The 21,536-nt window shown below is 37.4% G+C and overlaps 1 protein-coding gene across 14 annotated transcripts in view; it reads left to right on the top strand.

The window, feature by feature from the left end:
- The window catches only part of LOC150083714 (uncharacterized), a 448,219-nt gene that overhangs the window by 61,181 nt on the left and 365,502 nt on the right, over window positions 1-21,536 (top strand). For all 14 annotated transcript variants that reach the window (XM_090378158.1, XM_090378157.1, XM_090378156.1 and 11 more), the window contains exons 2-4: window positions 5,204-5,355; window positions 9,234-9,298; window positions 16,942-17,091. In XM_090378158.1, the coding sequence (XP_090234284.1) occupies window positions 5,204-5,355; window positions 9,234-9,298; window positions 16,942-17,091 (367 nt within the window). The remainder of the gene's footprint in view (window positions 1-5,203; window positions 5,356-9,233; window positions 9,299-16,941; window positions 17,092-21,536) is intronic.

Below are 21,536 nucleotides of genomic sequence, written 5' to 3'. Positions count from 1 at the left end.
TATATGGAATATTGTTGATTTTTACAAAGAAACCCCAAGTTTCACATATAACATTGATATCATAAACAATGCATTTAACAAGCAGATTTGAATAATTAATAAAACACTTTCAAGTTGCACTCGAACAGAAACATAAATCATGGCAGCATTTTTATAATATAATTCTCAAATTTGAAGAACTGCAAATAGAGTTTCTACAACCACGAAGTGGTGGGTATATGTGTCATGAATTCTGTGGACCCAAATTGTCGAATCCTATCTAACCAAATCTACAAATCCTGTGCCACCAAATTGGCGAATCCCATGTGACCAAAATCTGTGTAATCAAGTTGCTCTTGATTACACAGATTGCAGGGATTCAAAGCAGCTCTATAGGAAGAGTTGACACTATTTACAAACTATTCCTTTTCCAACAATCAAATTACGTGTGAGCACTTCAATAATTTTATGTACTTCACACATGCTCACATAATTCAAACATTACTTCTTATATTACGAAAATTAATTTCTGTCAAATATTGAGCTCTATTAGCCTCTTTACAGGTTAATGAATATTTAGAATAACTTAACTTTGCATATTCAGATGCATATTCTATCTCTGCACAAAGAGAATGGAAAAGGTGGAGATTTGCTCCTCTTAGTAAATTAATTTCAGTTTAAATATTACAACGAATGCTAAAAGCTTAATGCGATCCCTTCACAGCTTACTATTGGTTTCAGTGATCTGCAAGACTATGTACTAAGTTAAACTTCATGATATCCGGCCTTTCGTTACTCTAAAAGATTTTTATATTTGTGGGCTCCTGTTTCTGGTCTTTTTTGTCAGTGAATATATGCCTTCCTCTTTCATTTTATCGATCCCCTCAGGCCTTATATACCACAGTCAACATCTCCGTCGCCCACCAAGATGTCTAGTTGCCAAGCTTTTCAGTACCTTCTAAGCCGTTCTTCAGATGGATATCGATGTACTTATGTCATGTGACTGATGTACTAATGTCATGTGACCATATTTTCGGGCATCTTATGTCAACTTCTGTAATATGACCCTTTTGGTAATTCTTATACAACCCCTATAAATGTCCCTTATACATGTCCGAAGTTTCTCGCTGTCTCTTCCTGTCATCGTTAGTCTGTGGTATGCCATACCAAATTTTTTCCCATTTCATCGCAAACTGCCGAGTTACATCACGTTTTCTATGTGTTCTATTAATTTTGTCGAGCAGTGTATCTCCACAGCTCTTACACGCCTCTTCTACCTTGCACTCAATGCCCATCCTTACACACCACTATACGACAAAACAATCTCCACTATCATTGTGAATATCATCTTGGTTTCATGTCGAATGTCTTGACTCCACAACACACCATTCGGTTTCTGAATAACAGTGCAGGCCTTGGTAATACAATCATCTACATTCTGCTCACATATTCCCGACTTATGAATAATAGATCCCAAATATCTGAAATGATCTACTGCCTTGACTTTGCGGACTAAGAGGTTTAAGTCGTCTCTGCCTTCTCGATCAGCCACCAAATAAATATTTGTAAACATGTAGAAATAACTTTGAATATCTGAATTTTAGATATGCTGTTGATACAGTCCCCCATTAGAGATTATTGTATAAATTGAGCAGATCGGAATAACAAGGAAGACATTCATCAGTGGTTGGGGTTGTTTGAAGGACTGTAGACAAAGGGTGGTTATAATTGGGTATTCTACCGAGTGGACTGGAGTAACAATTGGGATACCCTAGGGATTAGTGTTCAGACCTCTCTTATTTCTTATCTTCCTAAAATAATATTGGAATAAACTGTCAAAGTCTACCGAAGTCTTAAATGTTGGGAAAATGGTAAGCTATCAGAACCTGGCTATACTATTTCAAAAGGATTTGAACCGACTGAAAATATGATCTGAAAAATGCTGCTGAAGTTTAATGCTACTAAATGATTGCGCTTATGGAACAGAAACCCAGGAATAGTTTATAGACTAGGGGGGGGGAGGAGGAGGAATTAATTGCGTGTGTTCTGTGGTCAATTTGCTGTCTGCTCGACGAAAAACCCGAGTTTCAGTGAGAAAAATCCATGCCATCCTCGCCTGAGACCGAATAACTCAGCCACGTTGGGAAAAATACCCATAGAAATTTCTCTCCTCATTAACGGGATTCGAACTCGGGTCTTTTTTACTCAGTGTGGGGAGGACGGTGATCATACCAACTGTGTTATCTACGAAGAGACTTGGGATTACGATACAGAAGTGATGAAGTTCCACGTTTAGTGTAACCAAGCAACAAGAAGAGCACATAATGTGCTATGATTTAGTGATTTAGTGGAATTTTGCAAGAGAGAGTGTGGGGGGTGGTAAATGTGTGTTATTTCACTTGTATCTTCTTTTTTGTATTAATTTATTTTTTATATTTATATATCCCCTTATAAACCCCTCCCACTTTAACACCTGACTTGATTGATCTCAGAAAATCCCAGACTCACGGGGACCCCAATTATATTAGGTATTCTTCCACTGGACTGGCTGACTTTCGGAATAACAGACACACACACACATGAATGTAGAATATAACATTGTTTATTGACATATCATATATAAGAAAACTTGCAATAACATTTAAAACTGAATACAATATTTAGTTGGAGACTTGTTATGCTACTAACGTTTAAATGTGTAATTATCGTGATATCAAATCAATCATTTCACCAACAATTATCCAATTCTAATACATATTCTTATATATTATAACATGGTGTCTCTTCATGTTTTTACATGGGCTTCGACAGGGCGTAGTATTCACCTCACACAATCCGTCTCACTCTACTCCTAAACAGTCTGTATAATGGAACAACAAACTACCAGTCAATGAACTGGCTAACAAAATCTTTAAGAGTTCGTTTCTCAAACTTGTAAGGAAAGTACATTTATTCAATCAAACATTTTCTTGTAGCCAGGTTAACAGTAAACATTAATCAACTCAATTAAATAGTATCCTTCTGATCAATTAATCCACAACTCCTTAATAGTTCACCTGTTAATCAACTCCTACTCCAATCAGATATACTCACAATAATTCAACTTTCATAATAAATTAAAGTTCAACCTTTAACTTCACTCTAGTTAGAAAACCTTTACTCAATCGTTAACAATTCTTAGTTAATTATTACCTCTTTTCTTTCTATCAAACTTTAATATATAGGACTTCACTTCCAATTACAGATTACTTACGCCTTAATTATATTACACTTATATACATATATTCATCACTTAGACATCCCTCCTTAACTATATAGCATTCTCCTATAGTCCTTCCCTTATTAATATAGGTACATTTATTCTCAGTAAACTTCCTAACACTTACGTGATTGTCTGGACTTTTCTCCCTGCTCGGATTCCTTTCCTATCTGCCCTTCGTGTACTGGAATGCGGAAGGCGCCCATCCGGGATCACGGTAATCTTTCTGATGTTTTCCTACAGGGTATTGCGCGGCTGGATTTAAATCTGGATCCTATATTCCTTTCTAGTCGGCATTTTTTCCGTGGACTCAGGTGCTTTCCTAGTAGGCCAGTCGTTCGACTGCTCATTTGATTATTCTTTGCCTAAAGAATTCTCTGAGTGTGTTTCTCTTTTCTCCTTCCATACTGCTTCAATGTCTACAGGTGAACATTCCTTCCTATTGTAGTCGTACGCAGAGTTCTTATCACAACTTCCATCTACCCCAGAACTTAGACCACGACTCCAACTTAGACCACGACTTTCCTTCCTAAGAAAAACTCCTCGAATCTCCTCAGTATCAATTTTTCAGACCCTTCTCTACGTTCTCTCAAAAATCCCTCCGCTTTCTTCCTGGCCAATCGTTGACTTCCACATCCTTTCCTTCGTGATTCTTATTCGTCTCCTTTCATTTCCGTGGGCGTGTTTTTTTTCATCCTTTTTGTGTCCGAACTTCCGTTGGTCTGGAAATTACGAGATCATTCTAGAAGGTAAAACGTAAGTTCCGGTCAACTAAGAAAGTTTCAGGCCTTCTTTGTGACCTCACATTCACATCCATTACTACCTCGCCCACACCTGCTAGAGTCGCACCGTGAAATCTTTAAGAGGGCCACTCCCGCACTCAGTGCCCTTTCTATAGAGTATATGCTCCTGTCTTAAGTGGGATTTGTTTCGGTCTATTATACTTTTACTTACTCGCTTAAGGAATCCTTTACAACCCGAGATATAACTAGAGCTAGGCGTGGCTGGAATAAACTTCCAAATTCCAGTGGTTCCTAACACATATTATTTGAGCTGAAAACTAACTATTTACACTACAATTAATTCTCCCAATATTTAACAAAACTTTATTAAATTATTGTAAGGATGGGTCCTTACAAGAGAGAGAGAGAGAGAGAGAGCGAATATGTCCTAGGGCAGAACAGTACACAAGACCTTATGACGTTTATCTTCGGGAATTGTGCTGTGGGACGTTGGAATAAGTCGGCATTTTATTTTTGTTTTCACGATGTGAAAAAAAAAATAATAATAAATAAATAAATAATAGATTTTTTTGCGGGGTTGCACAATAAATTCAATATGTTGCATCATTATGCCATTTTAATCCTAATACTGATAAGATATGTGTGTTTCTCTTAACACAAGTGAAGTCATTGTCATAGTACCGTATCCTATCCAGCATCAGATTGTAATTTTTTAAACTCTCATCCGGATTTGGTCTTGTTTTCGTCTTCTCTCCCTCTCTAGGGAAGATATCTGTTTTCTTCATCACCCACGTGAGATTAACATCAGCAATAAGGCTCTCCCACTTAATTAACGCATACTCCATTAAGTGTGAGGGAAAGTTTACGTACTTGAGAGCCACTTCAGATCAAGGTTAATTTAGAGAAATTCCTATATTTATTTGTAACGTCACCACTTCGCATTCGTCAACCTTAAATCATCGAGTTCCTGAAAGTACCACCATTAGTTATATGCCCATGACTTAATTGGTTTCCTTGTTTAATTAATTTTCCCGTCATGCAATCTGCGTCTCGTGTTATCTTACTTTTCGATGCTAACAGAACAAGTGTCTTAAACGCTGGACATGTAGCAGATTCTTCTTCAGTTTTGTTCTTTGTGGTGGTGTAAATTGGATTGTTGTGGATCTTTAACAATGTGGCCCTGTTTCATTGGCACTCTCTCAATGGAGTTATTTCATTTTAGGTGAACGGCAGCGGTAAAGCTAATCAGCAAGGTGTTGAAGAGGGGGACATCATAGAGTCAGTGAACGGCAAGAAAACCGGTGATCTTTCCCAAAACGAAGCCCACAATTTGATCAAAAACTCCAATAAATCCCTTGATTTGTCTCTTCGCAGGTAAGTTAAATTTTCCGCTCTAAAGGATTATAAAATGATATCTGGTGAACGAACTTGATCAGTGATATGTGGACCCTATTTGACGTATAACTTTAATTTAAGGTAATTTCCTCTTAATTAAATCAAACGAGGTAATTGTATAAAAATTGTATATAGCGGTAGCGGTTGTTATATAGGAAGGCTGCAGCCTAACCTTGTGTTCCAATTCGTCTCACTAAGTGTTCAGCAGGGTTAAGTTCCGAGCTCTCAGCCGGCCAATCCAAATTCTCGATGTAATTATCCACAAACAGTGGATAATAACGTCGCTGTATATGTGTGTGTGTATATTTAGCGCCAAATAACTAAGGCAGTGAGGCGTCAGTATACTCTGTCTGTAAATCGCATGTATTCTGTGGTCGATTTGCCTGTTCACTGGACGAAAAACCCGAGCTACCAGGAAAAAAACTATGAGAGATTTGCTTGAGACTGATTAACAGCCACGTTATGAAAAAAAGCCCATAAAATTCCTCATCTTGCTGATACTGATAAGGCCCGTTTACATATACGGCTACAAAACATAATAGTCCAAGTAGGTGATGGACTTCATGGTTTCGGGAACTACTAAAAATGGCCAAGATCCAACCAGCTGAACAGCTCCATACCATCACTCCACCAAGCTTCATGGTCGAGACGATACATTCCGAAGGAAGCGGTGCCTTGGCGGTCTCCATATCTAAACGAAACGCGGTGTAGCGAGTTTCATCATTCCACTGCATTTTCTGCCACTGTTCTTGAACCCTTAAATTTGGGAACAACACCACTACAAACTTCGTTTTGTATTAATGATCTATTAGTATTATAGTGACCGTTTTAGTATTATTGGACTTACGCATAGCTAACTCAGGCCAAGGATGATTGTTACCGAAGGAGGTTCCTGTGGTATCTTGGACCTGTTCCGTGATGTTTTTCGCAGATCAGATGCTTGAGGCATAAACCACCAGCTTTATGGTTCGTCGAACACGTTCCATAAGTTTGAGGCCGTCCAGACATTTTTTTTTTTTTTTTTTTTTTCGCGTTGAGGTAACGCCTAGGGCCTTCCATCTTTGAATAATATTCACCACAGTGTAATTTGGGATGTCGAGACTAGTCACAGTTGCTTTCACAGAAAGGTTATGGACGTGACATCAACCACCATCCCACGTTGAAAGTCTGAGTTCTGATCCACGGCCTATACTAGCTTCTAGCATACTGTCGTTGCATAGTCTTGCGAGATTTATATTGCTATAGCCGAGATTTTGCGCATACGCGATGGTGTTTTTGACTAAGGACAACATTGGCGGTGGAGCATCCGAATACTTTTTAATCACAATGATATTTAAAATATCTATTACTTAGCGAATAGAACCTATATTTCAAATTATAAAGAAAAATGATTCTCTAAATCTTTTCCACATTATTTGTATAAATTCATCACAATCCCCTTTTTGACAACTTGTCTGCGTTGGGTAGCACAGTGGTATCGTCACCATCTTCCCCACATCGGGTGGAAAGGGCCCGGTTTCGAATCCCGTTGATGACGCGAGGAACTTTAATGGGCTTTTTTTCCACTCCGTGGCTGAGTTAGTCGGTCTCAGGCGTAGATAACAAAGTTTTTCCCCCAGAAACTGGGGTTTTCCGTACAGTAAAATAGACAAATCGACCATAGAACACATACAATTAACAGACATAAGACACTCAGCACGGCATATGAATTTAAATATTCGAGTGGCCTAATATAACAGTTTTTTTGTGTTTTTTTTTGACAACTTCAGGGAGATTTACTTTTTTTAAATCTCGTGAATCGTATATTTAAATGCTCTGTTGAAAATAAGAGATCTATTTTCTCTGTGATTTTTTTATTTTATCTACATACCTAGTGGCAGACCTTGCAAATCCTGAATTTTAGTGGTGATCCCAATTTTCTTTCATAAGGCCTACGGTTCCCCCCCCCCCCGATCGTTTTTGCGCCCTATCCTCCAATTTTCCGCTGCACCCCTATATATATACCCTTATACTGTGCAACGCATGATTAGAAGTTAAAGAGTGACACATCAGATATCCCTAAAAATATTTGCACTGTTTACTGAAAGCTGTTGGATAAGTTGTGTTTATGGTGATTTATTGTCCTAAAAATCCAACACGGTTCTAAGATGGGCCTCCCAGTACTGTTTCTATGACTAGGATTCCTTATCAATATCATTAAAGTAGGGGAAAAATTATTCCGAGGCAAGGATTTTTGTACTCGATTACTGTGTTCTGAGATCCTTTCGAGGTCACGCGATAAGGAAACAAACAAGGCTAACATTCCGGATTCATTCATTGCTCGATGTAACTTCCTTAACATTATGAAGACAGCGGTGTGTCGTTAATAAATAAGTGCTATCGCACGGCTTTCACTTGCTTAGTTCGCTATATAGCATGCAGACCTGTAATCAGGTGAAGTGAACCGTTGAGAGCAGATTAGAACATAAAATTTTCTCCCTCGAGTTCAAACGTATGTGAAGGATAAATGCTACACATTTTCTTCCTATCTCAGTGTACCGTAATAAACTGGTTCCGGTATCTTCTTTGGAGCAGCTTACAAAATGCAAACCATCCATGAAATTCTAACATTGCGTATTTATAATTTATACGAAAGAAAATTTAATGCGAAGAGCATTAGACAACAAAATTCACTTGAATTTTATTCTTCTTAAGCGTATTAATTAAAACGTGGATACAAAGTTTTGTTTTAAATTATTAATCCCTAAATAAATACGATTATTTGATTTACTATGTGCACATCGGCAAATCCATAATTGCCTAACGCAGGTGTACTACGTCATCAGTGAAAGTGACAGGCGCTGAGCATGCGTTTATCACGTGAAAAATATTCTGACGTCACATCCAAAATATTCTGCACTTGTAATCATGCCAACGATTTCTTTTATTATTCTGTTTATTATAGTTTATTTTTATGTTTATTTATGATTAAAATATTTTCGAAATATTCTGTTTATATTTTACATAATCCTCGCTAGTTGAAAATCACAGTTTTGTTTTTTTAACTAACTACGTTTGTATTAAAATTTCTGTCAACTTGGGCAAGTTAAATAAACTTGTAAAGATTAATTTTAAAGATTTCTCTTTGACAAATTAAACAAGCTTACAAACAAAATTTATTGAAATGTTTTTTAATGTATTAAAATAATTTTACATATATCAGATACATGGTGTGTTGTGTAATTCAGTGTGCTCGATTATAGGCGACATCCGCGCCTTTTTTGATTTAAAAATATAAATTTAACAATTTATTTTATATTAAAAACAATTTAAAACCATTTCCGAATTAAAGATATTGATAATTTAGCTTATTAATTTAAGTTAATGAAAAATATATTTAATAAATCTGTGGCATAACTGAGAAAAGTCCAGACTTCAGTCCATCAAGTTCTTTACTTACTGACGGGTTCTTGATTTATGGAGTTTTTCAAAATAATGAAATTATTTACAAGTAGAAATTTCGAAAGTACGTGATTATAAACAAATTTTGTTTTATTAATTTTTTTTTTAAATTTTAATTACTCTGTACGGAACTATTGCTCTTTGCGCCTGAGTAAGATGAGCATAAAACTAAATACATCCACGCAGAAATCAGGTCAAAGTTTCGAAATAAACTGGAAGCAATTTTGATTCATTTCAGCTCTGTTTATTTTGTCAAGGAATAGCATTTCCTGACTCTCACTTTGTGTTTCCTACGCGTCTCTCCCAGACTTTCATTTCTCTTAAAAGAGTCGTTGATAGAATAACTCAGACTGCGAAGGATTGTCATTAGGATAAGCTCTTGTGGGTCACTGACCTTTGGTGTTTTTCTTTTTTAGGGAAAGTAAAGAGTCGTCCAAAATGTTTAAGTCCAGTGCTTCCATTGAGATAAATGGTGGAACGAGTAAGTTGCTTGTTTTGTTAATTATTTAATTTTATTGACTTTATCATCTAAAAAAATATTAATTTGCCTAAAAGACGTTTGTCTCCAATGCTTTTGTTATTAGAAGAATTCATTACTACGACATCAGGTTGTAGGATCGCATGGTTTCAAGGGCAATTACCATCTCAATTATTTTTTTTTTTAACGCCCAAAAATTAAATTTTTCAGACACTCAACATATCCGTTTTCTTTTTATTATTTAACTTGGTTTCATTACGAACTGCTACGTTGAATCAAACGTGAAATGCTCTCAGTAACATATCATGAATTTCCCCTGATGGGCATTTACATAGTACTGTTCCTTATTCTGGTTTACATCATCTCTCTTTCTCTCTCTCTCTCTCTATCGAAGCGTCTCTCATTACAGCCAAGTCCGGAGTAGCCTCTTGCTTGTTACTAGCTTACTCAGAAACCGGATCTCAGGTTTATAGCAAAGGGCTCTTGAAATTTTTGCCATTTCTTGATAAGAGCTGCATGGCAAGAAGGAAACTTATAGTTGTGCGTGTTACCTAAATACATACAGTGTTGCAAAGATATCCTTTCGTTGACCTAATTTTTAAACAAGGCAGAAAACACCCATATCCTCCCCCCCAAGAAAAACTGATCGTATCTTTAAATTAATTTAACAAGTTAAATATTAAATTAAACCTAACAACAAGCACACAACTTTTAATTTTGAACTTTTGCTATTATTAAAATTACAAATGGAAATTATTTTTGATACGGCCAGCAGTGATAAGTCCGATATAACGAGCAATTTGTAATTTAAAACCAGCGCTCTGCTATAGTGACTGCTCGTTATAACGATCAGTTTGGTGATGTTAACTAGAAAAATTTATAATAATAATGGGTTCAATATAGACTGAGCGTATATTAATACGCTTAGCCTATATACGTTTCGCTATGACGAGCGGTTTATGTAAAATAGCAATAATATCATTTTTTCTTGTTTTACTAATACACCTATCCGTTTATTTTTAATCTTTGTTTGTACTACTTGGCACGTGCTATTACGAGGGGGTTTCAAAAAAGATTTGTATTCACCCAGAAGTAATTGTGATAGAAAGATGAATTAGTTTTGTTTTGTTTGTTTTTTTTTGTCTACAGAAATTTTGGTTTCGATTTGACAATATAATTTTTTTTTCCTTACAGCGTTGAATGAAGTGAAGTATCGCAATGGATAAAGTGGAATACTGATCGGTGATTCGGTTCCTCTTTCTGCAAGGAAAAACGCCAAAAAAAAAAAAAAAAAACACGAAGAAATGGCTTGTTATGGAAGACTGCCCAGATTACAGTGTTATTGCAAATTGGTATAAACAATTCAAATGTGGAAGACACTGAGGATCTTCCACATTTGAATTGTTTATACCAATGTGGAAGATCCTCAGTGCATGATGAAGAAATTCCATGACGCCTTCAATTTTTGCAACACTCTCTTCTGCTGTAACAGAAGAGAGTGTTGCAAAAATTGAGATATTAATCCTGGAAGATCGCTGTATTAGCGTCAAAGAACTACCTGCAGAGTTCCAAATCAATGTACCCACGAATGTGGGTTTGAAATATTGTCGCATCTGTTTATTCCCCCGATCTTGCGCACTCAGATTTCTTCCTCTTTCCCGCCCTGAAGTTCTTTCTTTGTGTTAAACACTTCGCTGCTTATAATGGGGCGTTTTCTGCTGATGAGTCGTGGTTTGAAGAACAGTCAGAGGACTTCTACAAAAATGGCCTGCGGAAGTGTATTGAGAGGTGGAAAAAGTGTGTCATTTTGTTTGGTGATTATGTTGGAAAAATGCGATACATGATGTTTGTTTCAACCTTTCATCACAACTACTTCTGGGTGAATACAAATCTTTTTTGAATCCACCCCCTCGTAACTCTTTCTTCAAAATCAGAAACAGTTTTATGTGATTGCACAATGGAAAAGCGTGATTAAAATTTTGTTACTTGACTTGCCTTTTCTCTTTCCACTTTTTTTCGAATTGTAATTTTTGACTTTGTGAGAACTGTGCAAAACTTGATACAAATTTTGGGAAGTTATTTTCTACAGAAAAACATAAGCCACAATTTAAGAAAAAGCTGACTGGGATGGAAGAGAAAGTGAAAAGTGCACACTTACAAAATTTCAAATGCTTAGAGTAAATGCCTGGAAGGATGTCGGTGTCCGAAAATTGGTAGTAGGCGTGGATTATCTTCGTCATCTCTGCCTTCAGTAGAGTTGCCATTCTCCTTGACTAAGGAAGCTTTCGCTCTAAGGAAGTGAAAGAAATAGTTTAATTTCATCATCGTGTATGCAATTGTTACAATTTTTTTCTAAATTTGTTGTGATTTGTGGGTCTTAATGTATCCGTTATAACAAGAATTTTTCTCAGCTCTTGTTTTAAAGAATTTTCACTCTGCTATGAGAAAGTTGCTATTTTTATGGAAAGAAAGAAGTTTTGGTAATATGGAACAGAACCTAACAGCGAGAGAATTGTTATTAGTTTGTAAATTATTAATTTACACACTACGTGAATTGATCGGAAAATATTATTTCCGATAACTGTTTTTCACATATTTCATACTTAGAAGTGTTGGATTACTTAAAAATGTGGGATTACGTGAATTAAATAGGAGAGTAATCACTATTAAGAATAGAACCAAACAGATTATATCCATCTGAAAGAACAGGAGAAAAGTCCGTAATTACAACACAAATTCCTGGTATGAGACTTAATTGGCCCTAAGATTAAAAAGATCGACTTTGTCTTGCCTTTCTTAAATTGGAAGGGGAAAAGAAAAAAGGAGAGTTGGTAATTAGAAAATAAAGCGAAAATTGAGAGAGAGAATGTGAACACATCCACGAAGCTGTAAAAATAAAAAGCGATATGAAGAAACAGAGCTCGAAGGTAAAGGGAAAAAAATTAAGAAATGATAAGAGATTTTTGCTAAATTAGATGACAGGGAGAGCATTCTTAGTACATTCAATAATAAGTACATTCTTAGAACGACAAAACCGTGGAATAAAACTGCGAAAACCTACGGTAAATGCTGCAGTGATGGAACAAAAAATGAGAACATCAAATCTGGTGGAAAATAAATAAAAGTGCGGTCAGGATATTTTGAAGAAATGCTGAATATGATAAGTGGAAAACCGAGCTGCATGCAGCGCATGTTGATGGAGCAGAGATGAATATTAGAACAGGCTATAAAGAGAATGGAAAATGGGAAGGCAAAGAGCCCATTAAGAGTGAGGATCACGATCGTCAGACTATTTGGTAAGGAGGAAGTAAAGTTCACATGGTGTTTGCGTGGCAAGTTAATGAAGAAGATAAAACCAAATGGATGATGAACGGTATTCTGGTAATTAGAAGAACATCTGGGAAGTTTGAAATTCGCATAATTATCAAACTAGCGAAATGTTTTTTTGAAATGAAAAGATTAGCATCGAAAGCGTGATTAGCATCGAAAATATTCAGTTTTGGTTAAAGCATTGAAAGGTCATAGATACCGTGAAATTAGTATGAGTACTAGTATTTGAAAATTGTGGAATTCTGAACTATGTTTTATAATCCTTCAAGAGGGCATTCCATAGGTTACCCAAAGATGCAGTTGTTGGTTGGTTCTTGTAGGGTTTAAGGCGCATTAGCAACTTAAGTCGCATTACACCGTATACAACATGTCTATAAATTACGTGTGTGTGCTGTGGTGGATTTGTTGTTTGCTGGATGAAAAACCTGAGTTTCCGGGAGAAAAAATCATGCTGCACCAGCCTCATTGTGAAAAGATCCATAAAAATTGCTTGCATTTTTTACGGGATTCGAACTCAGGTCTTTTCCACCCGGTGTGGGGAGGATGGTGATTATACCAACTATTCTACCCACGAGGCCTCAAAGAAGCAGTCAGATGGGCCACTGAAGGCACAAAAATCATTATTTTTATTCCAGCTAAATCGCATCCCAAATCTGTCGGTTTCTTTTAATGAGCATTTTTCTCAATTCTCTCCCTCCTATTTATTTATTTTTGAAATCTAAAAGTACAAAAGCAGAGCTTATTCAAAGCCATCTGTATCCATGTTTGTCTATCCATTTATTAGAGAGTTTGATCTGTTCACCCAGATCATAAGCGGAGCAGTTCACCCAGATAATAAGGCACCCTGCCACAATTCCAGTCTCTGACTCAAGGAATCACCTACCTGAAGAAGGCAAAGGACAAAGACACCGCAAACCCGGAAAAGTATTGACCAATCGCCTGTCACCCAATAATGTACAAGATGCTGACCAGCCTGCATTATTAAGAAGATGTCAGACCATTTGGAGAGACAGAACATCATGGCTGAGCAGCAAAAGGGATGCAAGCAGATGAGCAAAGAGTAATTGACTATTGACGCTGCAGTTATGGAGCAAGCCTACAAGAAGCACCGCAACCTGTACACAGCCTACATCGACTATCCCATAGCTGGCTGATAGAGATATTGAAGATCTACAAAGTCAACCAGACACTAACACGCATCCTAGAAGCAACCATGGCAAAATGGAGGACCACCATCAAGGTCGAGAACGTCACGAATAGACCGGTACCCATCAGAAGAGGAATCTTCCACACAGATGGTCTGAGCACACTATGGTTATGTCTAGCACTCAACGCAGTGTCCACCATGATCAATAACAGGTGAGAGATGGTGTTCAGGTTCTTCCTCCCCTTCTTTAATGGTATAATTAAGTACAGATATACCATTAAAGAAGAGAGGAAAAACCTGTACACTCTCTCACCTGATGCACATGGATGACATCAAACTCTGCCCGCTAAAGTTCCTCGCGTCATCGACGGGATTGGAACACCGGCCTTTTCCACCCGGTGTGGGGAGGACGGTGATGATACCACTGTGCTACAGGAAATACATCGCCAAGGATCCCGGAGTAATAGATGAAACATGTCATATGTCCCCAGAAACAGTCCAGCACATCACCGCAGGATGCAGGGTGATCACCCAGACGGAGTACATTCACGGACACGACCAGGTGGCCAGCATAATACATCAGAAGCTAGCGCATAAATACCAGCTAATCAAAGAAAGTTTACCATATTACAAGTATGAGCCTCAGGCCATACTAGAGACCTCTACTCGCAGACTATACTAGGACCGTACCATAATAGCGAACAAGACGATCCCGCCCAACAGACTAGACGTAACCCTCATCGACAAGAAGGAAATGGCTACCCATCTGATCGACATAGCGGCGGCCAACACCAACAACCTCCAGAAAACATACGAGGAAAATATCAGGAAGTACTCAGACCTAAGACAGGAAGTCAAAGATATGTGGCATATGGACCAAGTAATGACCATCCCGATCACCGTGTCAATCACAGGCATGGTGCCAAAGAGCCTCCATAAGAACCTAGCATTAATAGGCTTGCCAAAAAATACTTACATGGAACCTCAGAAAGCCGCGATCCTCAGACCTGTAGAATAGTAAGACAGTTCCTCGACCAACAGTAATAATAACAATAATAATAGCAACGCGATAAAACCAACCACCCCATGCACTTGGTACCAGTACCCGTCACGGGGCGTGAAAAACCCGTAAAGGAGAAAAAGGTTATAATAGTAATAAAGAACAGTTACTGCTAGAGATTAATGAACCTAAATTTAAAGAAGGTACAAGGGACTTCGGAAAAGTAAGGTAACACATTTTTTTCCCTTCTTAATAATGGTGAAAGGGAATGAGATGAAACCCGGTGGACAGATAGACTCGTTAATAACGTTCAAAAAGACCACCAGTGCAGTGTTGCGGTACAGTCGCCTCACAGCAGATTCCAGTTGCAAAATGGCGGCTACCGTGCGAGTGTGGTTCAAAACAGGTGCTCGTGAAGTTATTCGCTTTTTTTCAAGCAAAAGGATCTTCACCGCGAACTGGTTGCTGTGTATGGCGAAAAGATGATGACAAAGAAGCAGTTGTGTTTTTGGTGCAGTGAATTTAAAGCGGGCCTTGTTGACATTGAAGATCGCCATCATGGTCACAGTGTTCTGGGATCGCCAAGGCGTTCTGTTGATGGATTTATTGCCGAAGGGAGGAACAATCAATGCACAGCTTTACTGTGCAACGTTGGAAAAACTGAAAGCCAACATTCGACGCAAACGACCAGGACTCCTGACAAGCGGCGTGATTTTGTTGCACGACTCCACACACTGCCCACACCACCCGTGAGTGGTTGCGCCGTAATCTTTGGGAAAGTCTGTCACATCCCCTCCCCCCTACAGTCCACAGACTTAGCGCCTTCAGACTTCCATTTGTTCGGCTCTCTGAAAAAACACCTTTCAGGAAAGCATTTCACCAGAATGAGGAAGTTCATCAGACGCTGCGACGTTGGTTACTGCGTGTGGGGACGGACTTCATCAGTACTGGTATTTGATAAACTGATCCATCATTGGGACAAGTGCATCTGGAGACTTTTTGGAGAAGTAGTGCATGTTCACTTATTTCTTGGTGTGTAATTTCAAATTCGTATTATTAAGAAAAAAAAATGTGTTACCTTACTTTTCGGAAACCCCTATAATATATGTTTCAGTTGTGTAGGTACTAGCGATAACAAATAATTTAGACTGCTCTATTTTGGGGATAAAATAGATAGGAAAAGTAGAGCTAACCAATGAACAAACTCATTAGAATTCAAAGAGTAATAAATTTACTTAGAGAGATAAAGGATACTTCATAAATACCGATAATGATCGGTAATGATCGATAATGATTATCGGTATAATGATCATACCGATAATGTTAGGAGGATTGAAACAAGGGGAAAAAAAACGGATGAAAAGGATTTACAGTACTGCCTCAGGAAAATCAATAAACCTAGTTTGGCAGAACGGAAAACAAATGACTCAGTCGGTGTGGGTACATGAGCTTGCACTTTGTGTAGAAGGACTATAGCTGTTAAAAAAAAAAGTTTGAAAAAAAAATAGATACTTTACAAATGGAAGTTTTACCATGGAAAAGACTTTGTCTTTCCCAGTGGCATCAGTCTCCATTTTGTGGTGATATTACTTATTTATAATACTGTGCCAATCTTTAGACGACTCTTTTTTGTGGTAATTGCAGTCTTATTGGTCACAGGTCGGGCACTCCATCATGTGCTGTTGTTATAAGATTTTAGGCGCATCAGCAACTTAGGCCTTATTGACTATGTCTGTAAATTGCGTGTTCTGTGGTCAATTTGTTGCTTGATGGACAAAGAACTCGATTTTTCCGCGAGAAAAAACCATGTACTCTCGCTATTCTGAGACCGAATAACTCAGCCACGTTGTGAAAAAAGCCCGTAAAACTTCCTCGCATCATTGATGGGATTCAGATTTTTTTCACCCGGTTGGGAAGACGGTGATTATACCAACTGTGCCACCTACGAGGGCCCCCATCGTGGAACGCACATCTGCCAGAACATAAGAGTTATTGTATGCATTTATAGTTCTTAATGTATAGGGTAATGCTATGATATCAACACAATAACGTAGAATTAATGTGCTCATTTCTTAATGTATCGAATAAAATTATAATATTTTGCAATAACTGTAATGTGATTTTATTAGTATATCTGTTAAAATAATATTTTACAACTTTCACCAACAGAGGACGCCACTACGTTGTCAACGGATTCCAGTACCAATTCCACCGGTTCATGCTCCACTACAATACTCGTAAACACTGCCCGTCGTGGATCAAAGAGTGACGAACAAATTAATGGTACTGTTCAAACAACAGGGAAATATGCGGAAAACGGTAAGGGAACGAAGTGATTCTGTTTTATACCAAAATTCAATTTTAAATAAAACATTTAAATTTGGAATGCATTGATTTGATTTCTTTTCCATTGAGAGTGTTTAATTAAAAATATCTTAATAATCATTTATAATATAGCAGATAATTATTTTAGTCCACAAAAGCGCATTAAATGTAAGTCAACGATGTCTCAAGTAAATCAACAATAAATTATTCTGAAAAAAATAATTGCCACCATATGCAACTTATTCAAATAAAATTATTCATTTGTATGTATCTGTTTTGGGACTTAAAACCAAAAAAAAAAAGCACGAGTTATTATTCAAAAATGTAGCTTAGAATAATCCGGGCTGGACAAAAATCCACAAATATCATTTAATATCTATTTTAATGTTTTTGCAAAAAAATCTACCCACCGTAATGTATTCTACCTCATCTATTCTACCCCCTTGTAATATGCATTCCTCCTGTATCAATTGAGGGAATGTATTGTGTGGCGCCATCTATGAATGAGTGATGTCATTTTTACTATGGTGTTCGAAAACTAAATAAAAAAATTCTGTTAATAGATTGTTCTAGAATCTGTCGAATAACTCATAACATACAGATCAGAAGAAACTGCTAAATTACTTGTCATTTATAATTCTCAAAATTTATTTTATTTCTATTTAAAAAAGTAGTCTCCTTGATGTGTTTGCTATGACTTACGATTAAGTTTATGACAATCATTATAGTAAAGCTATAAACTCCTAAAATAAGCGTTTTAGGTTACAAATAAATAAACTAAAATAAATTTAATTAATTAAATAAAACTAAATAAATTAATAAAATAAAATAAGTGAAATTAAATAAATTAAATTAAATAATTAATTAAATAAATTTTACTGTCAGCAATAATGATGTTTAATAATTATTGAGTAGGGGAAATATTACTGATAAATGTGCCATTTATTTATAAACGACCGTGCTATAAGTTTCAGTTGAAATATTCTTTATGGTGCTTACCCATGGATCTTTGCGACAAGGAGAGAAGAGCATGCGAAGTTCTGCCCACTGGTTCTCAGTGATTAGACGATCTATTCCTGTGTGTAACATTGTTTTCAGATTTTAAACCCGCGCCAAAGGGGGATAAACCCGAAACTATTTTCCCCCTTTGGTGCTTATATTAAAACTTATATTAAAACGGCATCTTTCTGTTGATGTTTTATCTAGGTCAGGGTACGAACTTTTTGATACCCCCTCGTACATACTTAGGTGCCAGTTTCCATGTGCACAAGAGGTTACAGTTACATTACAGTACATGTGAGCCCACCTGCTGAAATATTTACATGAATCTTATTTACAAAATGTTATCTACAATAACAGCTTATGTTCTTAGTATCTTTAACTTTACTGATGAAAGACAGAAAGATCGGAAATCTAAAAGTTCCGGTATTTTAGGTTTCCGATCTTTGTGTTACATCTCATATTTAGCATTAGCATTAGTAGAGGCATATGATGCAAGAAAGCAAGCTTATTCAGCATCAGCCAAAAAAAAAAAAAAAAAAAAAACCCTCTCCCATTTCACCCCTCCGTTCGTTCGAAATACCTGTCCAGTTGAGCTTTAAATTTGTTTAGGCTATCAACTTCAACAACAAGTGATGGAAGTCGGTTCCACCAACCAACCACCCGCTGGCCAAAGGCAAATTTCCGCAATGCCTTCACGAGTTGCCGTGATATTGCACTACCTGGAATAAGCAACGCTTCGCCAGTAGAGAAGACGAATGCTACTTATTCTCGGCGAATACCACCATCCAGATGGCACCGTTTCAAAGCTTGTTGGCTGTTCATCAGTGGGCGGGTAGGTACCCCGTTGATACAATGAGTGATAACCCAATTATGAAGTATAATTCCACATTATGAGAGATGCGAAACGGTGTACGGTAAAGACTAAAGTCGCATACTGTCTGACATCTCTCATATTGTGGAGTTATACTTCATAACTGGGTTGTCACTCGTATTATCACCGGGGTATCTACCCGCCAACCAATGAGAGGCCAAAAAGCCTTGAAACGGCGCCGTCTGGAGGAGCTTGATGTGGCCAGAATGAGCTGTGGCCAGAATCGAACTTACTGTGGTTGCTAACCAACTTATGCCTAAGGCATTGTAGTAAAGGAGGTCTAAAGCCTGAGTTCCCTCCTTGTATCTGGAGTGTTAAGTTTCTTTAAGTTAATAGCTCCAAGCATTGGTTCAAATTCATACTTAGCTTCTCTGTACTTTGGCAGTGGCATATTGATATATCCAGCAATTATTATTCTGCATTTGGATTTAAATTCGCAGCCAGCCAACTAAAAAGTTCACCTCTGAATTTTTTTGTGTAATCTAGAGGAAATTAAATTGGATCAGACCTGTATTGTACTTGGTTGTTTTGTAAAATTCGCACAGGTCGTTTTAAGGTTTTCTGGCTTGGATATACACTCCTTTGTGGATTAGTGTCCAGTTTTGTAGCAGACATCGTAAGAGCTATGCGCTTTTAGTTTTTAAAACATGTTGCCTTTATCCATGCACTGTTGTTTTTTTCGTCACAATATTCACAGTGCTCTTTTTAGTGCTCTGTGAACACCCTAATGGGGACTAGTCGTTCTGTATGGCATCATTATAATATTTTCATTTTCTACTCGAAGATAGACCATATAAGAGCCATCTAGCGGTGAGAGGTATAACTGTGAACTGAGTTCGTGACATATGATAATGTAAACAAATGAGCTAATAATATTTTCTGTCCTAACTTTTTAATTGGGTTAAAGAATTTGTTGTAGAATGGATAGCTTAAGAGCCATCTAGCGGAGAGACAGTACAACTCTGAGTTACGTAACGTATGACATAATGTAAACGAATTAATTAATGTAATATTTTTTTGACCCTAATTCAAATATCTAGGTTCCTGACATCCTGTTGTGACAAACTGAATATTCTTATTATATTGTAACTTAAAAAGTGTTCTTGTCCATTCATTTGGCGTCTGCACGTTTATGTTTTCAAAGTAGGAAGGAGAAAATAGCACTAAATGGCCTGTTGATATGCACACGAAGACAAATCATCCACAAACGTGTAACTGACTTTAAAATGACTTTTGAATTCAGTGTAAGCAGAATTACATAATGATTGCCCATTTATTCGCATTTGGCCTGTGGCGCCACCACGAGAACAAGTGGTGGAGCCAAGAGCTTCCAAGCAGTCTGTGTTTTTTTAATCACGTGCCTCTCTGATGATGTCGCCACCATTCTGAATACAGAACTTGCGTCGAGTGTGACTTACCTCCACTTTAAACAGACAGAAATAGCCGAGAAAAAGACCCGCAAAATTGGAATGACAGAAGTAGCCTCTTCCTACAGGGATGCTAGGAAAACAAACTAAATACTTCCTTGTACTCAGGGAAAAAAAAATGATGCATTTCATCTCTCACCTCTTTTTCTAGTGCAGTATTTTCATTAGCATACATGTGACAGATTTTCTTCCTGAGTGCTGGTCTCCAGTTTATTTCTAGTAATAAAAACATCCGCTTGTTTTCTTCACCACATACGGGACACAGTTCGTCTTAAAATACGCTATATTCCAAAAAAATATTGGAACACCATTAATTTTCAAGAAAATTTGTATTGGTTTCGGAAATGAATAACGTATAATCTTTTCGAAATTAGCATCTTTCTGGGTATACGTTCGAATAATTAAGGTAGTAAGAAGCTGTTATGTTCTTCCAGGCCTCTTTCAAAGCAGCCGACATATAGAATCGAAGAGGGGAGGCGGAGAATGTTATCCGTTGTCTATCTTGTTCCAAAGATGTTCCACGAAATTTAGGTTAGGACATTGTGGCGGCCAAACCAATACAACGTTTTCTTCCCTGGCTAATAGCACAGTTGCACCGGGTGAAAAAGACCCGAGTTCGAATCTCGTCGCGAGGAATTTTTATGGACTTTTTTCACAACGTGGTTCAGTTAGTTGTCTCAGGCAAGGATAGCATGGTGGGCTAAGTCGCTGACACTCTTAAAACCCTACAACAACCACAATATTTCCAGTCTCCAATTCTAGTTTTGTGACTTCCCCCCCAAACTTCATTGTTGGAATTATGAGACTTTCTCCAGACATTCTCTACACTCACACTCCTCTCTCAGTCATCCTACAAATTCTTCTATGATTATGAGTTTGTAACATGGCTTGTTCCTCCATGAAACTTCTCTTTATTTTTTTGTACACCTGTTTGGTTATATTGGTTTTTGATTACCAGATTGACTCCAGGCTACGTTTCATGTGATGTAGAGCTTGTGAGCTGCAGTTCTACTATGGAAAATAAAGCTGTCGAACTTCAACTATTAGTGTGCGACATATGGTAACGCCTGCCGATTGTTGGATCTCACTACGCTGTCTGCAAAGAGCAGCATCCATATATGATTCTCCATAAATGGCCT

Source organism: Mastigoproctus giganteus, chromosome 7, assembly GCF_048544385.1.
Source record: "Mastigoproctus giganteus isolate SK-2022 chromosome 7, ASM4854438v1, whole genome shotgun sequence".
Classification (NCBI taxonomy): domain Eukaryota; kingdom Metazoa; phylum Arthropoda; class Arachnida; order Uropygi; family Thelyphonidae; genus Mastigoproctus; species Mastigoproctus giganteus.
The sequence above is the reverse complement of the archived record's forward strand: the minus strand, read 5'-3'. Positions and strand labels throughout refer to the sequence as shown.